The 23,237-nt window shown below is 38.8% G+C and overlaps 1 protein-coding gene across 2 annotated transcripts; it reads left to right on the forward strand.

The window, feature by feature from the left end:
- The first annotated feature begins 15,791 nt into the window (after window positions 1-15,791).
- Window positions 15,792-22,934, forward strand: DMRTA1 (DMRT like family A1). Of its 2 annotated transcripts, none has more exons than XM_088472647.1 (2): window positions 15,792-16,458; window positions 21,906-22,934. In XM_088472647.1, the coding sequence occupies exons 1-2, from the start codon at window positions 15,921-15,923 to the stop codon at window positions 22,742-22,744; spliced, it is 1,377 nt and encodes a 458-aa protein (XP_088328773.1). In that variant the 5' UTR covers window positions 15,792-15,920; the 3' UTR covers window positions 22,745-22,934. The 2 variants fall into 2 exon arrangements, with proteins under 2 accessions (XP_088328773.1, XP_088328774.1); XM_088472648.1 differs by having other exon boundaries at window positions 21,987-22,934.
- Window positions 22,935-23,237: the final 303 nt, after the last annotated feature.

Here is a 23,237-nt window from a genome sequence, read left to right on the forward strand (position 1 = left end):
CAGAAAACCCCCAAGAATCCTCGGATAAAATCATAAACATTTCATCTATAACCCTTAGTTCAGAACAAGAAAGAGTACTTTCAAAAGGGTTAACACTCATACCCACTGTTAGATTTGATAGTTTGAGGTGGAACATCGATAACTATAGTACTGCCCGTAAACTCAGATTGATTGAAAAATATAAAGACTCTAAATCAGATAAACAAGATAATACATTTAAGAAACGAAGCACTTATGATCCTGTATCCACTAATCCTAACATTAAAACGTTTACATGCTTGATGGAGCAGTCCGTCAAGCAGTCGATTCAGAAAAATAAGACGACAAGGTATAACCTCACCAGGTCGGAAAGGGAAGCAGTAGGACAACTGAGGGAGAATAAATTGATTACTATAAGACCAGCTGACAAAGGGGGAGCTGTGGTGGTCCAGGACACTTGCTCCTATAACGAGGAAATTTTGAACCAGTTATCTGATATTAACACTTATAGAGCTCTGGACAATGATCCCACTATAGTGTTCAAGAACAGACTAGACACAGTGTTGACGAGTGCCTTGGGTCAGGGGTGGATTTCAGAAATTGTTTGTGACTATTTGCGCACTGAATTCCCTATCTGCCCCATATTATACACATTACCCAAAGTTCATAAGTGTATACAGAAACCCCCGGGAAGACCGATCATTTCTGCCCAGGGCTCCCTACTCCAACCTGTGGGTCGTTTTCTAGATACATTTTTGCAACCCTGTGTAAGTCATATACAGAGTTATATTAAAGATACTGGAAATTTCATTAAAGATCTTAAATCCTTGGTTATTGATATAGACACACATCTATTGGTGACGATGGATGTGTCTTCCTTGTACACAGTCATTCCCTATAATGAGGGGATTCAAGCCGTCAAAAAGGTTCTGGAACAATACCACCATGGCTTACCAATTGAGTTTTTGTTGGAGTTATTGTATTTAACACTTACCTGTAATTATTTTCGATTTGGTGATTGATGTTACCTTCAAACATTGGGTACGGCTATGGGGAGTAACATCGCCCCAGCATATGCAAATATTTATATGGATGATTATGAGAAACGATATATATACCCGATGTTTGGAGGTAACATTGTACACTATAGACGTTTCATCCACGATGTTTTCCTGCTATGGCGGGGTGATGAGGCATCAGTTGTAGATATGGTGAATAGTCTTAACCAATTGGAGACTCCATTTCATTTTACCATGCAATGTAATAGGCACCAGATTGATTTTCTAGATGTGACTGTGTTTGCGACAAATTCAGGGTATGGACATCGATTGTTCAGGAAAATCACAGATCGGAATACACTTCTTGATTATAACAGTTATCATCCTAAACCTTTAAAAGAGAGTCTTCCGATTTCGCAATTTGTCAGGGTCATGTGGGATAATTCCGATAAAGAAACTATGGAGTTTCAACTTGTGGAAATGCAACAGCGATTCTTGGAGAGAGGATACCATCCAGAAATTGTCAAGAGATGTCTTGAAAGAGCACATCATCTTTTTTTGCAAAAAAGATCATCTATAAGTAAGGAAGATTCAGAGAACTTTGTGTTCCTCACCACTTTTGACACAGGAATTATGCCACACGCTCGGCGATAAAAAAAACTGGGAGGTGGTGAAATCGGATCCATCATTGGGGAAAGCCTTGCCTAAGAAACCATTAATTGCCTATCGTAGGGGGTCAAACCTGAGAGATATACTGATGCGCCCAAATATGTCAATGAAGAACATTGACGAAGGGTGGCTATCTACATCTAAAACAGGGTGCTTTAGGTGCTTAAATTGCACCACCTGTCGAAGTATGAATGTTGGGACCTACTTTTCACATCCACATAATGGACAAAAAATTAAAATCAGACACCGTCTATCTTGTATGTCTGATTTTGTGATCTATTTACTTATATGTCCGTGTTCATTAATGTATGTAGGCAAAACCATTCGACCATTCCGTGAATGCATTGCCAACCACTGGTCATCAATACGGTTGGCCTTAAACACGGGTAATTCAGATAGACCAGTGGCTCATCACTTCTCACAATATAGGCACCAATTGGCTTCCCTTCAATGTATGGTTATCGATAGGATTCTGCCCTTACAGAGAGGGGGTGATAGGGCCAAAATCCTCTTGAGAAGAGAAGCAATGTGGATTGAAAAACTTGACAGAGGACTTAATGAATCAATACATTATAATATCTTCCTATAAGGGTTGCACTCTGAATGTCTTAACAGGATCTATTGTTGCATAGAGAGAAAAAAAATTTCTTCATTTTCTATTTTTGTATTTTTCTCTTTTTCTTTTCTGGATCTGTGATACACTGAACCATCGATGTTATCAATCATTAGAGCAATATTGGATATTTAATATCTGTTTTTCCACATTAATGTTTATACATAATATAATATACATTGATGTGGTCTATACTAACCCATTATCTGTAATGATATTGATGTTATTGATCTATTATGTCAGGCCTGCTGTTTATACAGGGTTATGTGTGCCCCATGTGACTGCATTAGCGTTGCTTGGCAACCTGGTGTTGTATACCAGGAAGTATGGCTGTAAGAATCATGTGATGCAGCCGTGCACATGGCGATCTGTGATGACATCATGCGTGCGCGTCTGTAACAGTGTGTTGCAGCCGGGACATGTGATTGCCTGGCTTACAGGGCTGATTTGCACCTTAGAGATGACACCTGACGGGGAATTGGTTCCCGCATCTAGGGCTAGCAGTTGGTCTAATATATGGATACTGGAATATTATCTGCGCAGGTCATCTTTATACATGTTTGTTTTATGTTTAATGTATTTATTTGTCCATGTCAGGTTTTACTTGTTATTAGAGGGAAGGGGTTTTAGGTATTTATAGGCATGATGTATCATGGTTATTGTACCTTGACAAAATATATGAGTATATATATATATATATATATATATATATATATACATACACACACTCACAGATCTTCCCATCTTCCTGCCAAGTTCAGATCTCAGAGCGAGGTAAAGGTAATCTTTCATGGACAAAACTTTACTTTTGTTTGTGAAAGATGACACTTTGCCTTGTTCTAAGGGCCTGATTCAGAGCCGGACGCTATTTGCCCTCGCTCATTCAGAAAAAAGGGGTGGCTATTCAAATGAACCGTTCGCTCTTTGCGGTCTGTTCACGCCTCTAGGTCTGAACGAGCGTACAAAACATGCGGTCGTTTTTTGGAAAACTACGCCCCCTGGCCGCTCGCACATACGTCATGTCCGCTATTTATTAGATTAATCGAGTACATCGACCAGCGTATGAACTGCTCGCTATTCTTGTGGTTGGTTTTTCCTACCGCAATCTTGCGAGCAGTTCTGACTATAAAATGACCCAGTGATGTGGTCAATGACGTTGCTGTATTAATTATGCACACCCATAAAACACCCGTTTTGACCTTTAAGCACGCCTGCATTCTGATCTTCACTCCCCGTTTTCAAGCACCTTCCCCTGTTGCCACCCACATACGCCTCCTCCTGTCACTCAAAATAGCAGGCATTCGCTATTTAGCGAACAAACGATTTTCGGCCGCACTGACTGGTTCGCGCATGCGTATTACGATCCGTACGCATGCGCAGTTGGGCAAACATCGCTCGGAACGAACGCGCGGCCGCTTACGAGCGGCTCTGAATCAGGCCCTAAGACCTGAACTTGACGGGAAGATCCGAACCGAAACTGAACTGCTAATTTCAAAAATGTATCCCCTTGACTTTGACTTTGTTGAAAATTTTACTTTATGTTGTTCAACACACCAATGTTGCTTTGTATTTGTGTTTGGGACAATTGTCCTACTGAAAGGTCAACTTTGTCTTGTTGTCTGTGCTTTTTTTACTTTAGTAGCCTGAAATATAGCAACATATCTGCTGTGTTAATACAGTTGTTTCCAATGAGGTTAATGCAGAGTTGGTAGCTAAAGGCAGGTATCCACTTGTCGATTAAAATGAGCAATTGAACAATAATGATAGCGATATCATTATCGTTCGATCACTCATTAATCGCCCACAAATTGGGCATGAAACTGTCAGAAATGACCAGCGTGCGCTCACACTGGTCGTTTCCGCCTGAACATGCTGGCCAATCTGCCAATAACAACAGTTTTACCATGTTCAGGGATGAGGGAGGGTGCCCACACTGAATGACAAGTAATTCAGTGTAGGCACTGCAGGGGATGAGGAACAACTGTACGATTACAATGTTGTAATCGTACTGTCATTCCACTTTTTGCTAGTGGATGGCAAAAAGCTTTATAGCCAGATATTAGAGAAAAAAAGTGCTCACAAAAATGTTTGTATTTCCAAGCATATGCAGAGCTATAAAGATATCAATATGCATACACCTCTGCATCTTAAGTATATGTGCCTAATTTATGATTAGTCATCATTCTCTGTGTTTTCTTCCACCTACCCTATAGCAGGTCCAAAAAGATTTATATCCCAACAAACGTATATGCACATTATTGCTGGCCTGCATAAGTCACATTTGCATGAACAGAAACTTTGCATACATGAGATTACCCCTTCCCACTATTCCACCTCTCCTGTTGTAAGGTTTGATTCATGTAAAATTAATAGACGCATATGCGTGTGTTCACTTTCTGGGCATGCATAGATCAAAATCACACAAGATAGGCTACACAAACTGTCATAGTACTCACTCTGGATCAGCCCCACTGTGTCAGAGTCTATCTTTTATCCTGTCCAACAGCAAACATATATAATGTACCTGAAACAGACATTTACTTAAGCTTGAGATCACATTTTTGTTAGTTAGCCATTAATGTGAAGACCACATGTGGAAACATATATAAAAGCTATGCATTTGTATATATATTAGTTGTGCAATTCACATACAGCAAATGATATGCACTAGGGGGCAAGGGATGCATTTGCTATTGGGTCCATACCACCTCCAGAGCCTATTGGGAGAAAGCACTATGCATGCTGCCTCCATTCCATTCTCTGGGCATTAGGACCTGGATTTACCAAAGGCGTGACCACCAACCTGCCAAATGCGCACTGCACATGTGTGGTTCCCTATGCATCTTTCTCTTTCTGCACTTTTTATGGCAAGCTGAGTGCATACAAGAATATGAATGAATATATAGATTGAATGCTGTCTATTTCTTAGTAATTCAAAAGGCATCCAAGTAGCCGACTAGGAGGTTGCAATGACAATGCTGCAAAACCTTAAACCTTACACCAGAGTATGATTTGTAGTGGCTTTGGAGTCTTGTGCTACAAAGCTATTTGTAAAGGCAAAGCTACAGCAGTTTAAAGAGCACATTTTACATGTAGAGACCAATTCTTGGAAATCTATTCTGCTGTCAAAGGGCATAAAACCACAAAAGTACAAATGGTTCAAGTGTCACAAAATGGGACCTAAGGCCTCAGAGTTCAGAGCTTGTGAAGTGGTACATCAGCATACAAGCATGATAGAAGGAATGAGTCAGCGTTAATTGTAGCTGACAATCACCGCAAAGATTGTTGATACATGGATTGAGGAGCCAAAAGGCTCTTTAGCTGTAAAGTTGGTTAGAGTCACTAAAACAATGTGATCTTGTGAACATCAGGGGATAGAAGATTCAGTTCTAAATGCTCCAAAATTTGGAATAATTACTGTATGCTTAAGAACTAAAGGTGTAACTGTTGTCACAGACAAAGAAGACATTGTATTTATGCCAGATCTAGGACCCAATCTGAAATGAACTGCTGCCATCAGTGTACTAGAGAAGAAGGGATGCAATGTCCAAATCGCAGAGGGTCAGTGTGTGGTGTACTAGGAAAGAAGGACTGTAATTTCAATGACAACTGTTGTACAATGGAATCTTATGACTCCAACCAGTTTATAGAACTATGTCATAGGAGACTGGGTTACCTAGGGTAAGACAATGTACAAAAGCTTCTAAATGGCATGGCAACTGGATGTCACTGAACAATCCTTAAAGACCAAAGTATGAAAGTTGCATGAAGGGTATGGAAACATGTTGCCCATATCATAAGTCAACATCCAGAGCTAATGCACCATTGGAATTAGTGCATACAGAAGTATGGGGACCAATGGAAGTGGAGTCAATTAGCAGGAACTGCTACTTCATGATGCTCATAGATAATGCTACAAGAATGATGTCTGTACAGTATAATAACTGTGAACCAAGAGCAAAGTTAAAGTTGCCGGGAACAAGAATCTAATAGAAACTCAAATAGGCCTGAAGTGCTAAGATCTGGTAATGATGGAGAATAAGAGAACATAATCTATCGTAAGAATCAAGCACTTACAGTGGCAATTAAATACAAAACACCATTGAAGGCACGTTCTTGGTAAAAGCAAAGTAACTGTCAACTATGTGTCTTTGGGTGCAGAGCATATGTTCATATCCCTTAAGAGAACAGGTGCAAAATGGATCCTAAGTCAATCTCGTGTGTCATGCTAGGATACTGTCAACAAGCTTCTTAAGTCAAGAGATGTAGTGTATCATGAGACCACTTTAACCAAATACAAGCAGAATATTAAAACACCAGGAAAACTTGTGATGCTAGATATGCCCACAGCTAGAAGTGTGTCAGGGACTGAGACCACAGATAAAAGTGATCAGACACAGAGCAGGAGCTCTATGATGAGCACCAATGGAAAACCTCTTAATAGGTACAGCAAGTAAATTGCAAACTTTGACTGGTGTGAACCTCAATCCACAGAAGAAGCAAAGTCAAACAGCATTGAGGAAAAAAGGAAATCAGTCATATTTTCAAAAGAAGGCCTGCAAGAGATAATCAAGAAAACCAAATAACTGCTGTCAAGTTGTTGCTAATTGATCATTTCAAGTTCAAAAACCTTGGGCCGGTGCACCAATTGTGATGGATCATACAAAATATGTGTCCTGAGGGTAAATTGAGGCAATGCTCAACAAGTTTGGAATAACAGATGCTAAAGCAGTAAGCACACCAATCAACAAAAGTGTGAAAATCTCAAAATATATGTGTCCAATAACAGTAACAGAAATTGAGGAAATAAGGAAAGTTCCTTACCAGAGTGCCATTGGAACTTTAATATATGCAACATTGGCACATGAGTAGACATCACCAACTGTCAGCCATATAAGCCAATTTGCAACAACCCAGGTAAAGATCACTGGACAGCCATTAAACACATTCTCAGATACTTAAAAAACACAAGCTCCTTAAAGCTAAAATTCATGAAAACTGAAACTTTGGAATTACAAGTATTCTGTGAATCCGATTGGGGATGAAGACGAAAGATGTTCCTACACAGGACACCTATTTGATTTGACAGGCACAACTGGTAGCTGGGCAAACAGGAAACAGCAACCGTTGCCTTATCCACTACCAAGGTGGAGTATATGGCTCTCACAGAAACAGTAAATGAGGCATTTTGGCTGAAGTAGACTTTGTGTGAGTTAGGTCATGTTAGTTTAGATGACACTGTCAACATTACATGTGACAACAAAGGTTCATTAGACTTGTCTTCCAGTACTAAACATCATAGTAAATTTAAGTATATTGCAATAGGACACCATTTCATGATAGAGCTGGTAGTACCTTAGTCACAGTGTTTTATGTGACCAGTGAAGAGATTATTGCAGATGTGATAACCAAAAGTCTGATGTCACAAATACAGACTGGAATGTTAATACAGACTGGAATGCATTTAAAATGTTAATGTGTTTTGTTACATGTTGTTTTGCATAAGACCGTATATTTTTGGTTACAGGTGAGATGTCCAAATTTTAAATATTCATATTTTTTGTAACCAGAGATAGCCTTGAGTGAGATAGGTTGCTGTGACAGCACTCTGCTCACTGTATCTCTGTTCGATCCTCTGGACACTAGGATCTGGAGTTGCCAGAGGCGCAACCTCTGACATGCCACATGCATTACTGCACATGCATAATTCCTCTTGTGTGTTTCTCCTTCCATCTACCTGAGTATTAGATGAGCCCCTGAGTGACTCCAAATAATGGAGGTAATATAAAGACCCCAATTACCATTGTATCACCACCGCTATACTACACAGGCTGCAGGGTACTGACTGCAGACCTGGTACTAGGCTGCATAGGTTTTTATTTCAAAGTGTTTTTGTTTCTAAGTGGTATTACATGCACAGCATAATTTAAAGAGTTAGACAGGAGTTAAACAGGAGGAACACAGGAAGACAACAGTTAAAAATAACTCTTTACAACTTTGAAAAAACTGAAAAGGATCTTCTGAGCTTCTGGATACCTTGCAGCTCAGCCACCAGCTGTCAAAATAACCTGGACACACCTTTTGCCAACACCCTGATTCAGCATTGCAAGCAACTACCAGTTAGTTTGCTGCACTTTAATTTTGTATGTATGTTTTTTGACTCTACATTGTTTAAATCATTCCTGTACCACTGTCAATTTATCTCTATACCACTGTAGTATCTACCATTGTTTAAAACCTATACATCTTTAAGTATACTTTATCCTAAATTTAAAGTCCTGCAACTTTAACAGCTCCAAACTCATGTTGGTTATTACATATTATTGTAGTTGTGTGTTTACAACTATCAGCACTGTTCTTCCTTTTATTTGATTTTTAGACATTTTAACTGTACTGTATCTCACGCTCATCACTACTACTGCCGTTTCTCTCCCAATTCCCTCATCTACACTGTCTCTCTTTTCTTCTGCTCCCCCTTCCCTCAGCAGTTACATAACTCTCTCTTCTACCACCAGTTCCCATCTCTTTCCTCCCTCCATAGTTTCCTCCACTTTCTCCTCCCTCTCCTTCCTCTCCTCTCTCTCCCTTCATCCCATCTAGTACTCTCCACAGTATCTCCCATAAATCCATTATTATTTACTCCTATTCCACCATGATCCTGATATACCACCACTAAGCCCTGCACCCTCCCTTTTCTCCAAGTTATTTCTCCTTATCTCAACCCATACCACACTAAACCTCCACCTTGCCCACCACCTGCTGTCACCCTTCCTCATTCTGAAGCCCACCACATACCCACACTATTCGTATCCCCCTGCTCTAACTCAATCAAAACCCCACACTACAGCAACCCTAACAATCTCCTTCTTCTCTCTCCTCCTAACTCTGTCCCTCTCTCCTGTGTCTTCGGGAAAGCCAGTCATCTCTATAATAAACTGGCACCATCCATTACAGCTTCATCTCCAACTCTTTGAATCTCTTAGCCATCACTAAATCCTGGATTTACCCATCTGACACCACTTCTCATGCAGCTATCTCCACATTTTTTCACACTCTCTGGCCTGGAGGTTGCCATGGTGTTGGGGTACTGCTATCATCTGGTCACTCCCAACAACTTCTTACCTTCTAAACTCTCCATTCCATTCTTTCCATTCAATGTTCATGATATTCACCTCATCCAATTTCTTCGAGTAACTACCTTTTTTCATTCCCCTGGCATTAGCTCCAAATTCCTTGATGACTTTGCTTTCAGGCTCTTAATCTTCAAATGGGCTCTCAAGACCCCTTTCTTCCTCAAAGATTTCCAGCACTCATCCTATCCCACTGCTCTGTGTTCCTTCTTCAAAATCCAACCCATCTGTGTGACTGTTTGTCTGCCCCTCCCATTTAGATGTTAAGCTCTTACGAGCAGGGCCCTCTTTCCTCACTTGCTTCTCCTTTCCTTACTCATATTTTAATTTACAACAGCACCTAACAATTGGTTGCTGACACCCTGCTGCTTATTTAAGTGTTATGCAGCAATGTTTATAAATCATGTATCTGTCCTGCATTGTTTGTACTGTTAATAACTGTTTTTATTGTGTGCACATTTGTTTATTGGACTTTGTAAGGCACTGCGGAACCCTTGTGGTGCCAAATAAATAATGAATAATAATAATAATACTATATACACCCTGCTGACACCAGCATATATATCTGCTTACAGTGAGTGCACTAGAGGCATACTACAATGCCAAGCATTCCCTACATACTCCTGGCTGTAACTGGATATCCTTGCATGTTGTACCTGCTGCATACTGTTATTCCCTGTGTTGTCCTGCAACCTGTTTCTATTGATTAATAAACAATACCCTGGTTAAATTTATCTGCCTTGTGGACTGACTTCAACTGCACAATGCTTCCAACTCGCACCATTGTAGGATCTGCCAATTCCCAGGGGCGCAGAGAGGGGTGGGAAGCGGGTACAGATTACCGGAAGCCCGGGCTTCCCGAGGGGCCCGGCGGGGGCCCGGGTCTGGCACCGCTCCCCCTCCCTCAAAGCAGCCCAGCACACAGCATGTGCTGAGCTGCAGTGGAGACTGCTCGTGGCTGCAGAGCACCAGCCACAGCAGTCTGCTATGCCTGTGGGGGGGAGCGATCACACTGATCGCACCCCCCTGGCTTTGAGCAGGGCTGAGCCCAGAGCGCCCCCCCCTTGAGCCCAGAGCACCCCCCCTTCCCAGCACGCAGTGGCGCTTTGCGGCGCTGCAATTTTTTTTTGGGGGGGAAGGGGGCGTGGCCACATCCGTGATTAGGCCACGCCCCCTATTCCCCGGGCCCACTGCGGCTCTCAGCGGGCCTGCCAATTCCCCAAGCAACCAGTCACACCACTGAATTGAACACAGCCTCCTTCCTGAAATCAACTAATGGAGTTATTCAGTTTCAAGTAGGTCTGGGTTAATGCTTGTATTAAAAATGATAGGTGGCAGTAAACATGCTCCCGGGGCAGCACTAGACATGTCCACTCAGGGGATTGCTGCAGAGAGGTGTCTATCTAGAAGCTTTGGGTGGACCCCTTAAAAATTTTGCTATGGGACCTAAAAAGTTCTAGTTGCTCCCCTGACTGGGTGGTTTTGCTATAACAGGTAAACCTACAGCATAAGATGCTACTGTCATAGTTTATACTATATATACATCCCGCTGACACCAGCATATATATCTGCTTACATAGAGGCATACTACAATGCCAAGCATACTGTACATGCTATTTGCATTCTGTAACTGCTGCATACTGTTACACATGAGATGCTACTATCATAGTTTTCAACCATAACCAACCTGGTGAGATGGAGCTTCTATGCAGAAGGCAGAAAAAAATATGACCAGCCAACTTTCACAGAATACAAACTGAAAATTGCTATGGCTCTTCCTGATACTCCTTTACAAATTCTTCTATTTTTAATCTAAAGGGAAATGTTCCTAATTTATATTAAAAAAGGGAAAGCCAAACCAGGGTTCTTTTAATCAAACATGAAATGTTGTTTATTTGTAAGCATAAGGGAAAACCGAACCAGATGTTCGTAATTGAATCTAAACAGTAATCCAACAAAGATTTTCTTGTAATCCACTGGAAAGAAAACTAACAATAAAAAAAAAAAACATTAATATAACATGCAAAGTTTCTCTGGAAGCACCACAGCAGAATGAGATTGAGATCAGTTTACCAATATGTTCTTTAGTTGGTGAGCCAATCACAAATGGTTTTCCATGCTAACTGCAACATGATTGGTGGATGATAAAGGAGAGTCCCAGGATTTCCCCCATTGAGCTATGAGGATGACAAGGCTAGATATCAATGTGAAAAAATATAAAACAATGTGGTTAGTCTCTTGTGTAAATCCCTAATAGGTTATGTAGCAAGGTCGGGAAACTGGTACCATCTCCTGGGGTAGACACCTTCCTATGGGCAGCACAGACGGTGTAATGGTTAGTGTTACTGCCTCACAGCACTGAGGTCATGGGTTCGATTACCACCACGGCCCTTCCTGTGCGGAGTTTGTATATTGCGTGGGTTTCCTCCGGGTACTCCAGTTTCCTCCCACACTCCAAAAATATACTAGTAGGTTAATTGGCTCTCAACAAAAATGAACCCTAGTGTGTATGTGTGTGCGCATGTGATAGGGAACATAGATTGTAAGCTCCACTGGGGCAGGGACTGATGTGAATGGCCAGATATACTCTAAAGCGCTGCGGAATATGTGTGCGCTATATAAATAACTTGTAATAAATAATAAATAAATAAATGGCACTGTGCAGCAGCTGAGAAATCACACAAAGTCCACTGGTCTGGTGCAACTAGCCTCTGCCAATTAATTAGGCAAAATAAACAGAAATAAACACCTTGCCATCTGGCACTAGCTATACAAAAGTGATCATAGTGCACTAATAAACAAAGTATAAGAAGGTCTTTTCAGGTTTAGTTTACCTGCTTCCATCAACCTGATTCTCTCACAGAGACACGAAAAGACTGTCCTTTCCCCAGGCAGTGTCTCTCTGTAATGATCAGCCTCACAGCACTAAAAAACAGCCACACCATAGGTCAGGAATCTAGGGCAAATATACCTGCCTTAAACTATGATGCCAGGGACCTTGTCACATATCCCCCTCCCCCGTTTCGACCCAGGCGGCGGAACACTTGCAGCCTCCAAACAACAGATGCGGGACAATGCATCTGTATTAGCCAGTTGAGACTCAGGCCTATGGTCCACAATAAATGTAAATTCCTGCAAAGCTAAAAATCATCTTTTTACCCTGGCATTTTGGCCTTGCTTTACTGATATCCATTTTAATGGTGCATGATCCGTTATGAGCTTCAACCGTCTGCCCGAAAGGTAATACCTCAAAGTGTCCAATGCCCACTTAATGGCCAACGCCTCTTTTTCAACAACAGCTTACCTTTTCTCATGGTCACTGAATTTGCTGCTCAGATAAACAATGGGGTGCTCCTCCCCAACCCTACTTTGGGACAACACCGCTCCTATGCCTACCTCTGAGGCATCCATCGGAACCACAAACTCTTGAGAAAAATCTGGTGTTATCAACACCGGCTGTGAACACAAAGCCACTTTCAATGCCTGAAATGCTTCTTCAGGCTCAGGGCCCCATTTCACCAAGGTAGACTGTTTCCCTTTTGTAAGGTCTGTTAGTGGCACCGCTGTAGTGGCAAAATTTGGGATAAACTGTCTGTAGTACCCAGTGATCCCTAAAAAAGCTTTAACTTGTTTTTTGTTTGCGGGACGGGGCCAGTTTTGTATGGCTTCAATTTTGTTTAACTGAGGCTTAATCAAGCCTTTCCCTATGGTATAAGTATTGAACCTCTTCCATTGCTAGGCAACATTTCTTAGGGTTGTCTGTTAGGCCAGCCTTCCTAATTGAGTCCAGTACCGCCTGTACTCTAAGTGACATTCTCAGTCTGGACTGTGGATTACCCCATCGTCCAGATAGGCCGCTGCATACTGCCTGTGGGGTTTCAAAATTCTATACATTGTACATTGGATGGTTGCTGGGGCCCCATGCAACCCAAAAGGCAACATCATATACTGGAATAGCCATTCTGGAACAGAAAAGGCTGTTTTTTCTTTAGCCCTATCATTTAATGGTATTTGCCAATAACCCTTTGCAGGTCCAGTGTGGTGAGATATCTGGCTGTCCCTAGCCTCTCTGTCAACTCATCCACATGTGGCATGGGATAAGCATCAATTTGGAAACTGCGTTTAACTTAGGAAAATCGTTACAGAAGCATAGGCTGCCATCAGTCTTCGGAATCAGAACTATGGGTTTGGACCACTCACCATTAGACTCCCCGATGACACCAAGTTCCAGCATATTCTTAAGCTCTTTAGAGACAGCCTCACGCTGTGCTTCAGGAATTCTACATGAATTTAGATTGACCTTCACCCCTGGCTCTGCAATGATATTATGCTTTATTATGGCCGTGCGGCCGGGCAGTGCTGAAAACAAATCTCTGTTCCTAATAAGCAACTCCAGAGCCTCACTCTTTTGAGCGGCTGACAGTGTTTTGGACACTTTTACTTCTGGAACCAAAGGGACTGACACTATTGGTGGGCTTGGTTCAGCTAACAGAGCTAACCTATCTTTCCAGGGTTTGATAAGGTTAACATGGTAAATTTGTTCAGGCTTCCTCTTGCCTGGTTGGTATACTTTATAGTTAACCTCACCCACTGTCTCACTGATTTCATACGGACCTTACCATTTAGCCAAAAACTTGCTTTCCACTGTGGGTATTAAAACAAGCACTCTGTCCCCAGGGCAATATATATGGCAATTCCGGTTATACACTCTCTGTGTGCACATGTACGCGGCATCCATTCAACTTCACCGGCACCACTGCTCTCTGCTTAGCAAAGCAAAGCTGTGGCTGTGCGTGTACCCAACCTCCAGACCGCCCGCGGGACACTTCGGCAGTGTCCAAAAAATTTGACTGTCCTGCTGAAATCAGGACGGTTGGGAGAACTGTGCCCTCTATGGGGTGGCGCCGCTGTTCGACTGCATTGGTCGAATGACCTAAGAGCCGGCCCTGAGTATACCACTGGACATGAGAAAAGACAAACATCTGAACTTTGCTCTCTCTCTTTCTCTATATTGTATATATAATTACAGTGATATAATGCACAGTTTCTTTGGGACAGTCTCAAATATTGCCACTGGAAATCTATAGTCTGTAAATGCAGTATTTTTATTATCCCAAAATTCAAATGCAATCATATTGACACACATTGTACATTTGAAAATTAACCAAAGACCCTTTTATTATTATTATTATTACAACAATTACTATTAGAGGCCACATAAATAGACACATTCATGCACATAGATTGGGGTTGGGTATGGGATGCCAGTGCTCGGGATCCCGGTGGTCAAATCCCGAAGCTGGCATACTGACAGGGTTAGGATACTGACATCTGTCGGTAGGTATCCTAGCCCTCTCCCTACCCCTAACTCTCTTTCCCCAATGCCTAAAACTAACCTCCCCCTCCCCGCACCCTAAACCCTCCCTCCTTAGTGCCTAATCCTAAACCTCCCTGTAGTGCCTAGCTCTAACCCCTAACCCTATGCTAACCCTCCCTTTATCCCCGCTACCTACCTTTGGGATACCAATGGTCAGGATGCTGGTGCCGGGATTCTGACATCTGTCAGAATTCCAGGACTGGTTTTCTAAGCACCGACATCCTATGTGCTTCGATATTGACCGCATCCCCATAGATTGTGGTCAGCACGAAACACAGCAATATGCCCATATTCTCCCATCAGTTAAAGACTGTGCAGCACCATAGCACTTCTATTTTCATATGCAATATCCACACGCATTGCACGTCTATCCACAAATAGGCGCAAGCATTATTTGCGCTGTGTATATATCGCAATACAATTACTCAGAATGTTTGAGATGTTCCCTTCATAAAACTGCTGAAGCGTAATCAAAGTTGCAGTTACTGTACAGTTGCTCATCATCATCTCAGAGGTAAAATGTGCAGCTACAGTATATGAATGACAATCTAATGCTGCAAAAAATTTTTATATCAGATATACTGTTATGTGTCTGTTTTGCTTCCAGTAATCAATTTCAAATTTTCCAATAGCATTTTTTTTACTTTATTTTGAGTCCACATTTTATTATGTGAACTAAAATGTATTAATTATAGTGTTATCTTTGTTATTTATAGTAGTGTTATCTATGTTAATTATAGTGTTATCTACGTTGATAGTTTTTGAAACTAAACAGTTATGCACTTGACAACCCCTGATGTAAAATACACACATATCAGCAAGATTATATATTCATTGTGTAATCCATAAACTGGCCGCACCTAGATCCCTATTCTTTAGTTTTATTGTGCACTCTTCAGGTCTTCCCACCATTTACCAGCAATTACTAGCACACCACCTGTACGAGTGGTCCCTGCCTGAGAAATCCCTGTACAACTACAAGCTGAGCTACGCCTTCATTCAGCCTCTTATTGTCCAACCCTCCAGCTAATAACCTGAGCTCACATTGCACATCTGGCTTCTCATTCACACGGATCTGTGCACCACATAGCAGAGCTCAGACTATACCAGGGAGGCAGTGCCGAAACCCTGTCCCAGTTACCAAGCCAGCAGTCATGGACTGCCATAACTCCAGTGCAAACATTAGCTCCAGACAGCTGCTGCCTCCCGGACTGCTGCGCCCAGCACCCCCTCCGCCTTTCTCATCAACAGCAATGCCAGTGTCACCATCACCATCAATACCAATGCCAGCCTCATTTCTCAGGCCCCCAACTCTCTTTCTGCGGGCTGCAGCCGCAGCTGCCGCAGCAGCCTGTACTCCAAGAATGTCTCTGGAAAGAGGAGCAGGTGGGGGCAGCGCCCTGTACACACGGACACCTAAGTGTGCTCGGTGCAGAAACCATGGGGTGGTCTCCGCGCTCAAAGGGCACAAACGTTTTTGTCGCTGGAGAGACTGTGCCTGCGCCAAGTGCACCCTGATTGCTGAGCGGCAGCGCGTTATGGCTGCGCAGGTAGCGCTCAGACGCCAGCAGGCGCAAGAAGAGTGTGAGAGCCGTGGTGTGCAGCACTTCATGTACCCCACAGCGGGGTCAGATGCAGGGGACACGGGCAAAGCACAAACGTTGCAAGTTTTCAATCAACAACTGAATAAAGGTGAGTACGACAGAACTTTATTTAATAAAGAAAAAGCTTCACTACTAAAAGCATAGAGTGATGCTATTTACTAAACGCACAACTAAATGCATACAGAATGGTTCTATTTGACACAATTTTGAAAACAATATTATTTTGTTGTAATATCTAACTAGCTAGCTATCTTTCTGTCTGTCCTATTATGCTTTAAGGGAAACTGGAAATAATTGATGTTGCTAGATTATAAGGATGGGATTTAATTGAATAAGCACTTGAAAAATAGATATAATTTTTATTCAATGCAAATAAAACAATGTAATTTGTAATTATTAAAAGTAATTTGTCCCATATATTCATTTATAATATCTATCTATCTAGATTTATATACAGTATATGGATATAGTTATGTATTAAATGAGCTTCTTGTTTTTCTAGAATTACCAGCAGAGTAAGTGTTTAAGTTTAGTTATAGTTTGACAGTTGACTCACTCCTTAGCAACAGACATTATTTGTAAAATCTGATACGGTTCTCTATCATGACAAGTTTATCCCAAGTGTTGTATAGCAGGAAAGAAATGTTGTGACACAGCAATATATTTGTTGCATGACACTCTAGGCATGAAAAACCAATGGGCTTCTAAACACATATGAATAATATGTTTACATATGATACGTTAATAAATTTTTTCAAAACTTACTAGCAATGTTACATAATTCGTGTCTTCAATTTTTATTGAGCGCCAGAGGAAGATTGATATTTAAAAAATAAAATGTATTTTATTTAATCCATGGAATGTGAAGTTATATTGATTTTGCACAAAATAAATGTACATATGAATAAAATGCGTAACAATTACTTAACAAACATGTAAATTAACACAAACAACTCTTCAAGTATTGATTTTTGAAGAATGTAAATTTAACAAATGTTCAGTTAGTTGTATATATTTACCAACAAACATTGGGATTAGATAAAGGTTGCAGACAATTTCAGTTCTGAAAAAGTGTAAAATATGCTGTTTTTAAAAATGTATCTTGTGCATTGCATAGCTTCCATTTTGCATATAAAATTCAAAGTAATACACAGGCATTTACAAACTAATACATAGGTGTATGACATTCAGCACACCCGAAATATTGAACATATTGAACAAGCATAGAGGGAAATACATTTTATATTGTGTAGTAGATAAAATTGCAGATAGAGTTGAAAAAAAAAAAACATTAGTAGTAACATATTACCATGTCATTAAAAAAGCTATGAAGGCAAATCATATTTAATTACAAAGTACTAGAAGTAATAGGTAATAAAATATCATTCCTCTTCAGAGGTTTCCTTAATTTTTGTCTCTTTATAGAATTGTCTAGGATTTAGGTGCATATTGCAGTGTAGCAATAACGCATTATGTTTTACTTCTTGTAACCAATCTCCGATAACAAGGTAAATAATTTGGGTAACTTCTCCCTCTGATCTAGGTTTTTATAAATTAAAGTGTAATTAATTTTGTCAATTCATAGTCCAAAAATAAGTATATTCTAGTCATTTTTAGTATGAAGATAATACTAGTCCTACTAATCTTATATACAGATGTCAGGCATAAAAATAATATAAATGACTTAGAAAAAATAACATTATTTTAAAATAATGTTCTGCATTATTTTTAAGAGGTTTAATAGTCAAAGTGCAAATATATTATATTACATTTTATGTATAGTATAAATAATAAATATATATTTCCAACTCAGTGTGCTCTACAATACACTACTCTGATGTAGTTTTACAATCAAAGACACAAATTAGTGTTTTCTCTAAATTATATCATATGAAGTAAAATTCTTACATTTTTCTTACTTTTGTAGTGTTTAAATGTACTTGTTTTAGGTAAATTTAAATATGTGTTTTACATATTAGAGAAATAAATAGTGTTATTAAAATAGTGGCATGTAAAATGCAGCTTCTAGAGACAATCTCCGATACAGCAAGTATTATATAAATCAGGGAGATCCTGGATGGTTTCTAAAATAAATTAAGTAATAACATTTCTCATAGAATGAAATTACATTTGAAATGACAAAGCAAGCATAAATATTTTTTTCTGACAATTGTAGGTGTTTGTGTATTCTACCATGCATACAATATTAATTTTTAACACTGCACAAATATTGTTATACAATAAGTTATAGATTAAGTAAATATGCTATTATTATAATTGTCCATAGGCACAATTCTAAAATATCACTTTAGTACAATATATCTAAAAACCATTTATGTACAGGTAACCAATTGTATTTGTATAGTATAATTTAGAGTATGTGTATATTATTTGCAATAGCAAGATTGAAAGAGTAATATAAAAATGACTACATAAATTAATTTATTATTCTAAATAGACCCAAAATTATTTATTGGAACACAAGCCTTCTAATTTGTTTAAGCTAAGTTTTAAAACTTTGGTGAAAGGTAAAAAATATATAAATAATACATGCTGTATGCACATAATATAGAATGCCTCATCACTACATACTGCATTTTAGATTATGCAGTATGATATGATAATGATATGATCAAAATTAACATTTAAAGCATTATTATTAATCATATAGTGATAATTAAGGGTCAAGGTCAATTAAAGACAGTAGTGCTTACTAGGCAAACATTATTCTACAACCATTTTCAAAAACATAGGTAAAATTAAATTATGTCTGTTTTCCAATAATACAGATGAGTCCTCACTTAACTGTCCTACTGACAAATTTACTATAAATAATCAAGTTTCCTTGATAGCAAGCATACTTCCATGTTTACAGGTTAATCTGTGCACAAATTCATTACATTATTAGAATTTGAGGAACAATATCAGAGATTTAAGTGTGATTCCGGTGAGTCTTCCCAATTTATTAAATCAGCAATAATTTAAAGCAAAATTATTGTTGCTTTAATAAAATAGGAAGACTACCTGGAATTTTGCTGATGTATGCATCGCAAAGGCATTTCCCCCAAAGTCTTAGTGCTTGAGATAAGGTTAGGAATAGGCTGATATTAGTTGCTAAAACTTGCTGCAGACTAATTTGCAGAATTTAACAAAAGAAAAACACAGTACCAAGTAAAAATCACCTTTAATGAATATGACAACATCAAAATACTTCTGATAAAGGTCTCTTTTACAGAAGCATTTTGGTGTTCTCATACATATTAACATATATTGTTTTGTGGGTGCATTTATAGATATGTATACTTTATGCACACTGGTGGAGACTTTAATTATTAGCATCTGAATCACATTGTAATAATAGGTACACTATCACATAATTTGCTGTAGTTTTATAATGTACTGTATTTGCATGCATTTTATAATTTATTATAATGAATAGTCTCAGTTTCTTGTAAAATGAATGTAAAAGCTAGGTAACAATACAATAGACACAAAACTGACCAAATGAATGCATTTTGGAAGTATTCGCATATGTATGTGTGTGTATGGAGAACAGGCTGGTGCAAGGACACACAAATAAGTATAATTATATTGCAGTTTCAGCATTTACTCCATAATCTGTAACACTTAACCATAGAATATTTGATTTTTCAGTTTAGTGCAATGCATACAGTATATCTTTTAAAAGGCTAAAAAAAAAAAAAAGATGTTGTTTGCCCTCGTGACAACACACACACACACATACATACAGTATATTAGAACTAATGTGAGGATGAACACAAACCATTCATATTGAGTAATTAGATATGTTTTTTAATTACATTGTACAGATGTTAAAGAATATGTAAATAAGAAAATATGTGAACATGCAATATTTAAGATAACCAAAAATAATTACAATGACAATACCAAATATTCTCTGCACAATTCAATGTTTGTTTCTAAATCAGTTACAAAAGTTGCATTGCATAACAAATATTCATGAAGCTAATTATGTAATAATTTGAACATTCAGGAGCTGATCCAGTGTTGGGAGCAAAGCAAAAAAGGAGAATCTTTCCACCGTTACAAACCGTGTGGCACTGCAAGGGGTACAAATACATTTGTTTTTCCGGTGTGGCGCAAATTATCGAAATATGGAACGTCAACACCAGAATGCTGCCATGACCTGAATGTCGGCATTCAAAAAGTCGACATATATGTTATGTCAACGTGTTGACATGCACAATATCAGCATCGTCATAATGTCAACAAGGTCATCACGTTGACATTGTGCAAGTTGACAGTCGGCATGTTCGACCTACCATTTTCACCCTATTTGAGCCACAACCCTAACCCTAAACTTAACTCTAACTGCAGCCAAACACTGACATGCACTGTCAACATTGTGACCATGTTGACATTATACCACAATGTCATAGCAAGCATGTCGACATTCTGAATGTTGTCATAATGACTGAATACCTTTTTTTTTTTTGCTTGAAAGGTAAATGCTGGCTGCTTTTGCATGTAGCCAACAAATGCTGGACAGATTTATTTTATTTTGACACTGCAATTTAGATTTGGGCTATAATACACCCCTCCCAAATCTAAATCTTTCTGCATATTTAAAATCTGCTCCACTTGCAGTACAATATGGTTTTGGCAAGGTATCATTCCCATCTTTTTGCTTTGCTCCAACTTTTAATTAAACAGTAAATGTAGTCATAGCATATCTTTCTCTTTCTCTTTCTCTCTCTCTCTAGAATTTACAGTAAATGAGTGCTAACGTTAATACAATTTGCATTGTATTGTATATTATTGACCTCTCAAGGATGACACAGTTGTTTAATCAGTTCATATTCAAATAAATCAAAGGCACATTTATTAAAGTCTGTTTTAATATATTTCCACCAACCTCTTCATGTGGCATTAATGAGGATGCCCCAGGGAGTGGAGAGCCAATTAACTAGCATTAGATCACTTGTTCAAGTAATACAATGATGTTGTATTGCAAGTGAATTGGGATTGTGTTCTAGCATGCATCCAAACTTGGATGGATGGATGGATAGATAGATAGATAGATAGATAGATAGATAGATAGATCTGTGTCTTATGCAGCTAGAGTATATTATATTTAAGGCATACATATAATGTTTTAATGAATACAATGAGCATAAGAGGAGATGTACTAATTTCTGGAAAGTAATAAATTGGAAAGTGATAAACTACCAGCCACTCAGTTCCTAACTGTTATGTTACAAACTGTGTTTGAAAAATGACAGTTAGGAGCTGAGTGGCTGGTAGTTTATCAATCTTCAGTTTATCAATTTCCAGAACTTAGTACATCTGCCCCATAGTGTATGAGCATTTTATAATAATATAACTTTTATACAAATATTTATAGAATGCTCAAAAAGTGTTTTTTACATTAATTAAACTTTTTGAGTGAATATTGCAATGGTGGAATATTCTTAATAGCTAAACAAAAAAATTACTTAAGAAAACTGAAATTATAAATGTGATTAAAATATATATATATTTGTTTTCATTTAGGTGGAAATGAATCAAATGAAAAGCAAAGTCAATTATATGGGAGATTATCAAACTCAACTGCGATTTCTCACACTCTTCCAGAAACAGCTCCAACTGAACAAGCCAATGTAGGACACATGGGGAAGACTTTAAGTCTGGAAACTTCAAGCAAAGATCCCATTAAGTCTCCTGGGTCTGAGGGAAGATCAGAAGGTGCTGATAGTCCAACATCATTGTCTTCTTCTGACCTGGAATCAGGGAATGAATGTGAATGGCCCAAAGAGAATCATGCTTCACATTCTAAAGTCCCACTTGTATCCACAAAACATAGAGATCCCCTGGAGATTCTTAGTAAAGTTTTTCCAAACCATAAAGAGAGCACATTAGAAAACATCCTGCATTATGCCAAAGGAGATGTTGTACAAGCCATAGAATTGGTTTTAAATGGAAAAGAACACAAAGAAGATATAAAAGAAATTGATGGTCCATCAGGATCAGACCTCAGTACATTGACAAGAGATTCAGCATTCAAGTTTAGTGGGCTAGGTTTTAGTGCTTTGGGTACCAAATCTGCCTTTTCACCTCTACAAACAAATCCATCATCAGCTGGTGGTGATACAAATATCTTTCATCCTAGACTTGGGCTTAGTCCATTGCGCTTTGCTTATTCTACATCTAACAGAGGACTTCCTGGCTTTATATCCCCTTTCCTAACTTCTGGTTTTGTTCCATCTTTTCCTTTTCCACCTGGAGTGGATTATACATTTCCTGGAATGTTACGGGATGCTTCTTACTACCCACGTAAAGACACATTGAACATTACTGGACTTTACTCCAGGTTAAACCAGGAAAATCACTAGTTATGTTTACAAAACATGTTTTAAAACACGATTGCCTTATCTGTAGCTGAAATTGAACACATTTGTAGAGTCTATGTGTATTCATACTATTACTATTTACTTTGTATTTTTTTCTTAGAAGATTGTACTTGTCAAAATAACACAAAATATTACTTTGTGAATTGTTGTAATAAAACAACTGCTACATTTACCTATGTTTTTGTTTATTTAACTTTTAGATAAACATTCTACATACACGTAAGTGATAAGTTAGTAATATTTTCAGTGTCTCTTTAAATTACTAATTTGAGAGATCTGCCTACTTATAAGTCACTAAGACTGAGTATGAATTGAAAATCTCCAATTTACATCTCTTTATACTATAAACATATACTGTATGTTCTTCCAATAATTGAGTTAAGACAATGTAACAAAAGAGTTTACAGTGCAGTGGCAAAAGAAGTTTTTTTTCAATCTAAACTGAAATTGCTATTTCAAACAAGCTTGGTCTAAA

Source organism: Taudactylus pleione, unplaced genomic scaffold (assembly GCF_031769625.1).
Source record: "Taudactylus pleione unplaced genomic scaffold, aTauple2 ptg000127l, whole genome shotgun sequence".
In the NCBI taxonomy this organism is placed as follows: domain Eukaryota; kingdom Metazoa; phylum Chordata; class Amphibia; order Anura; family Myobatrachidae; genus Taudactylus; species Taudactylus pleione.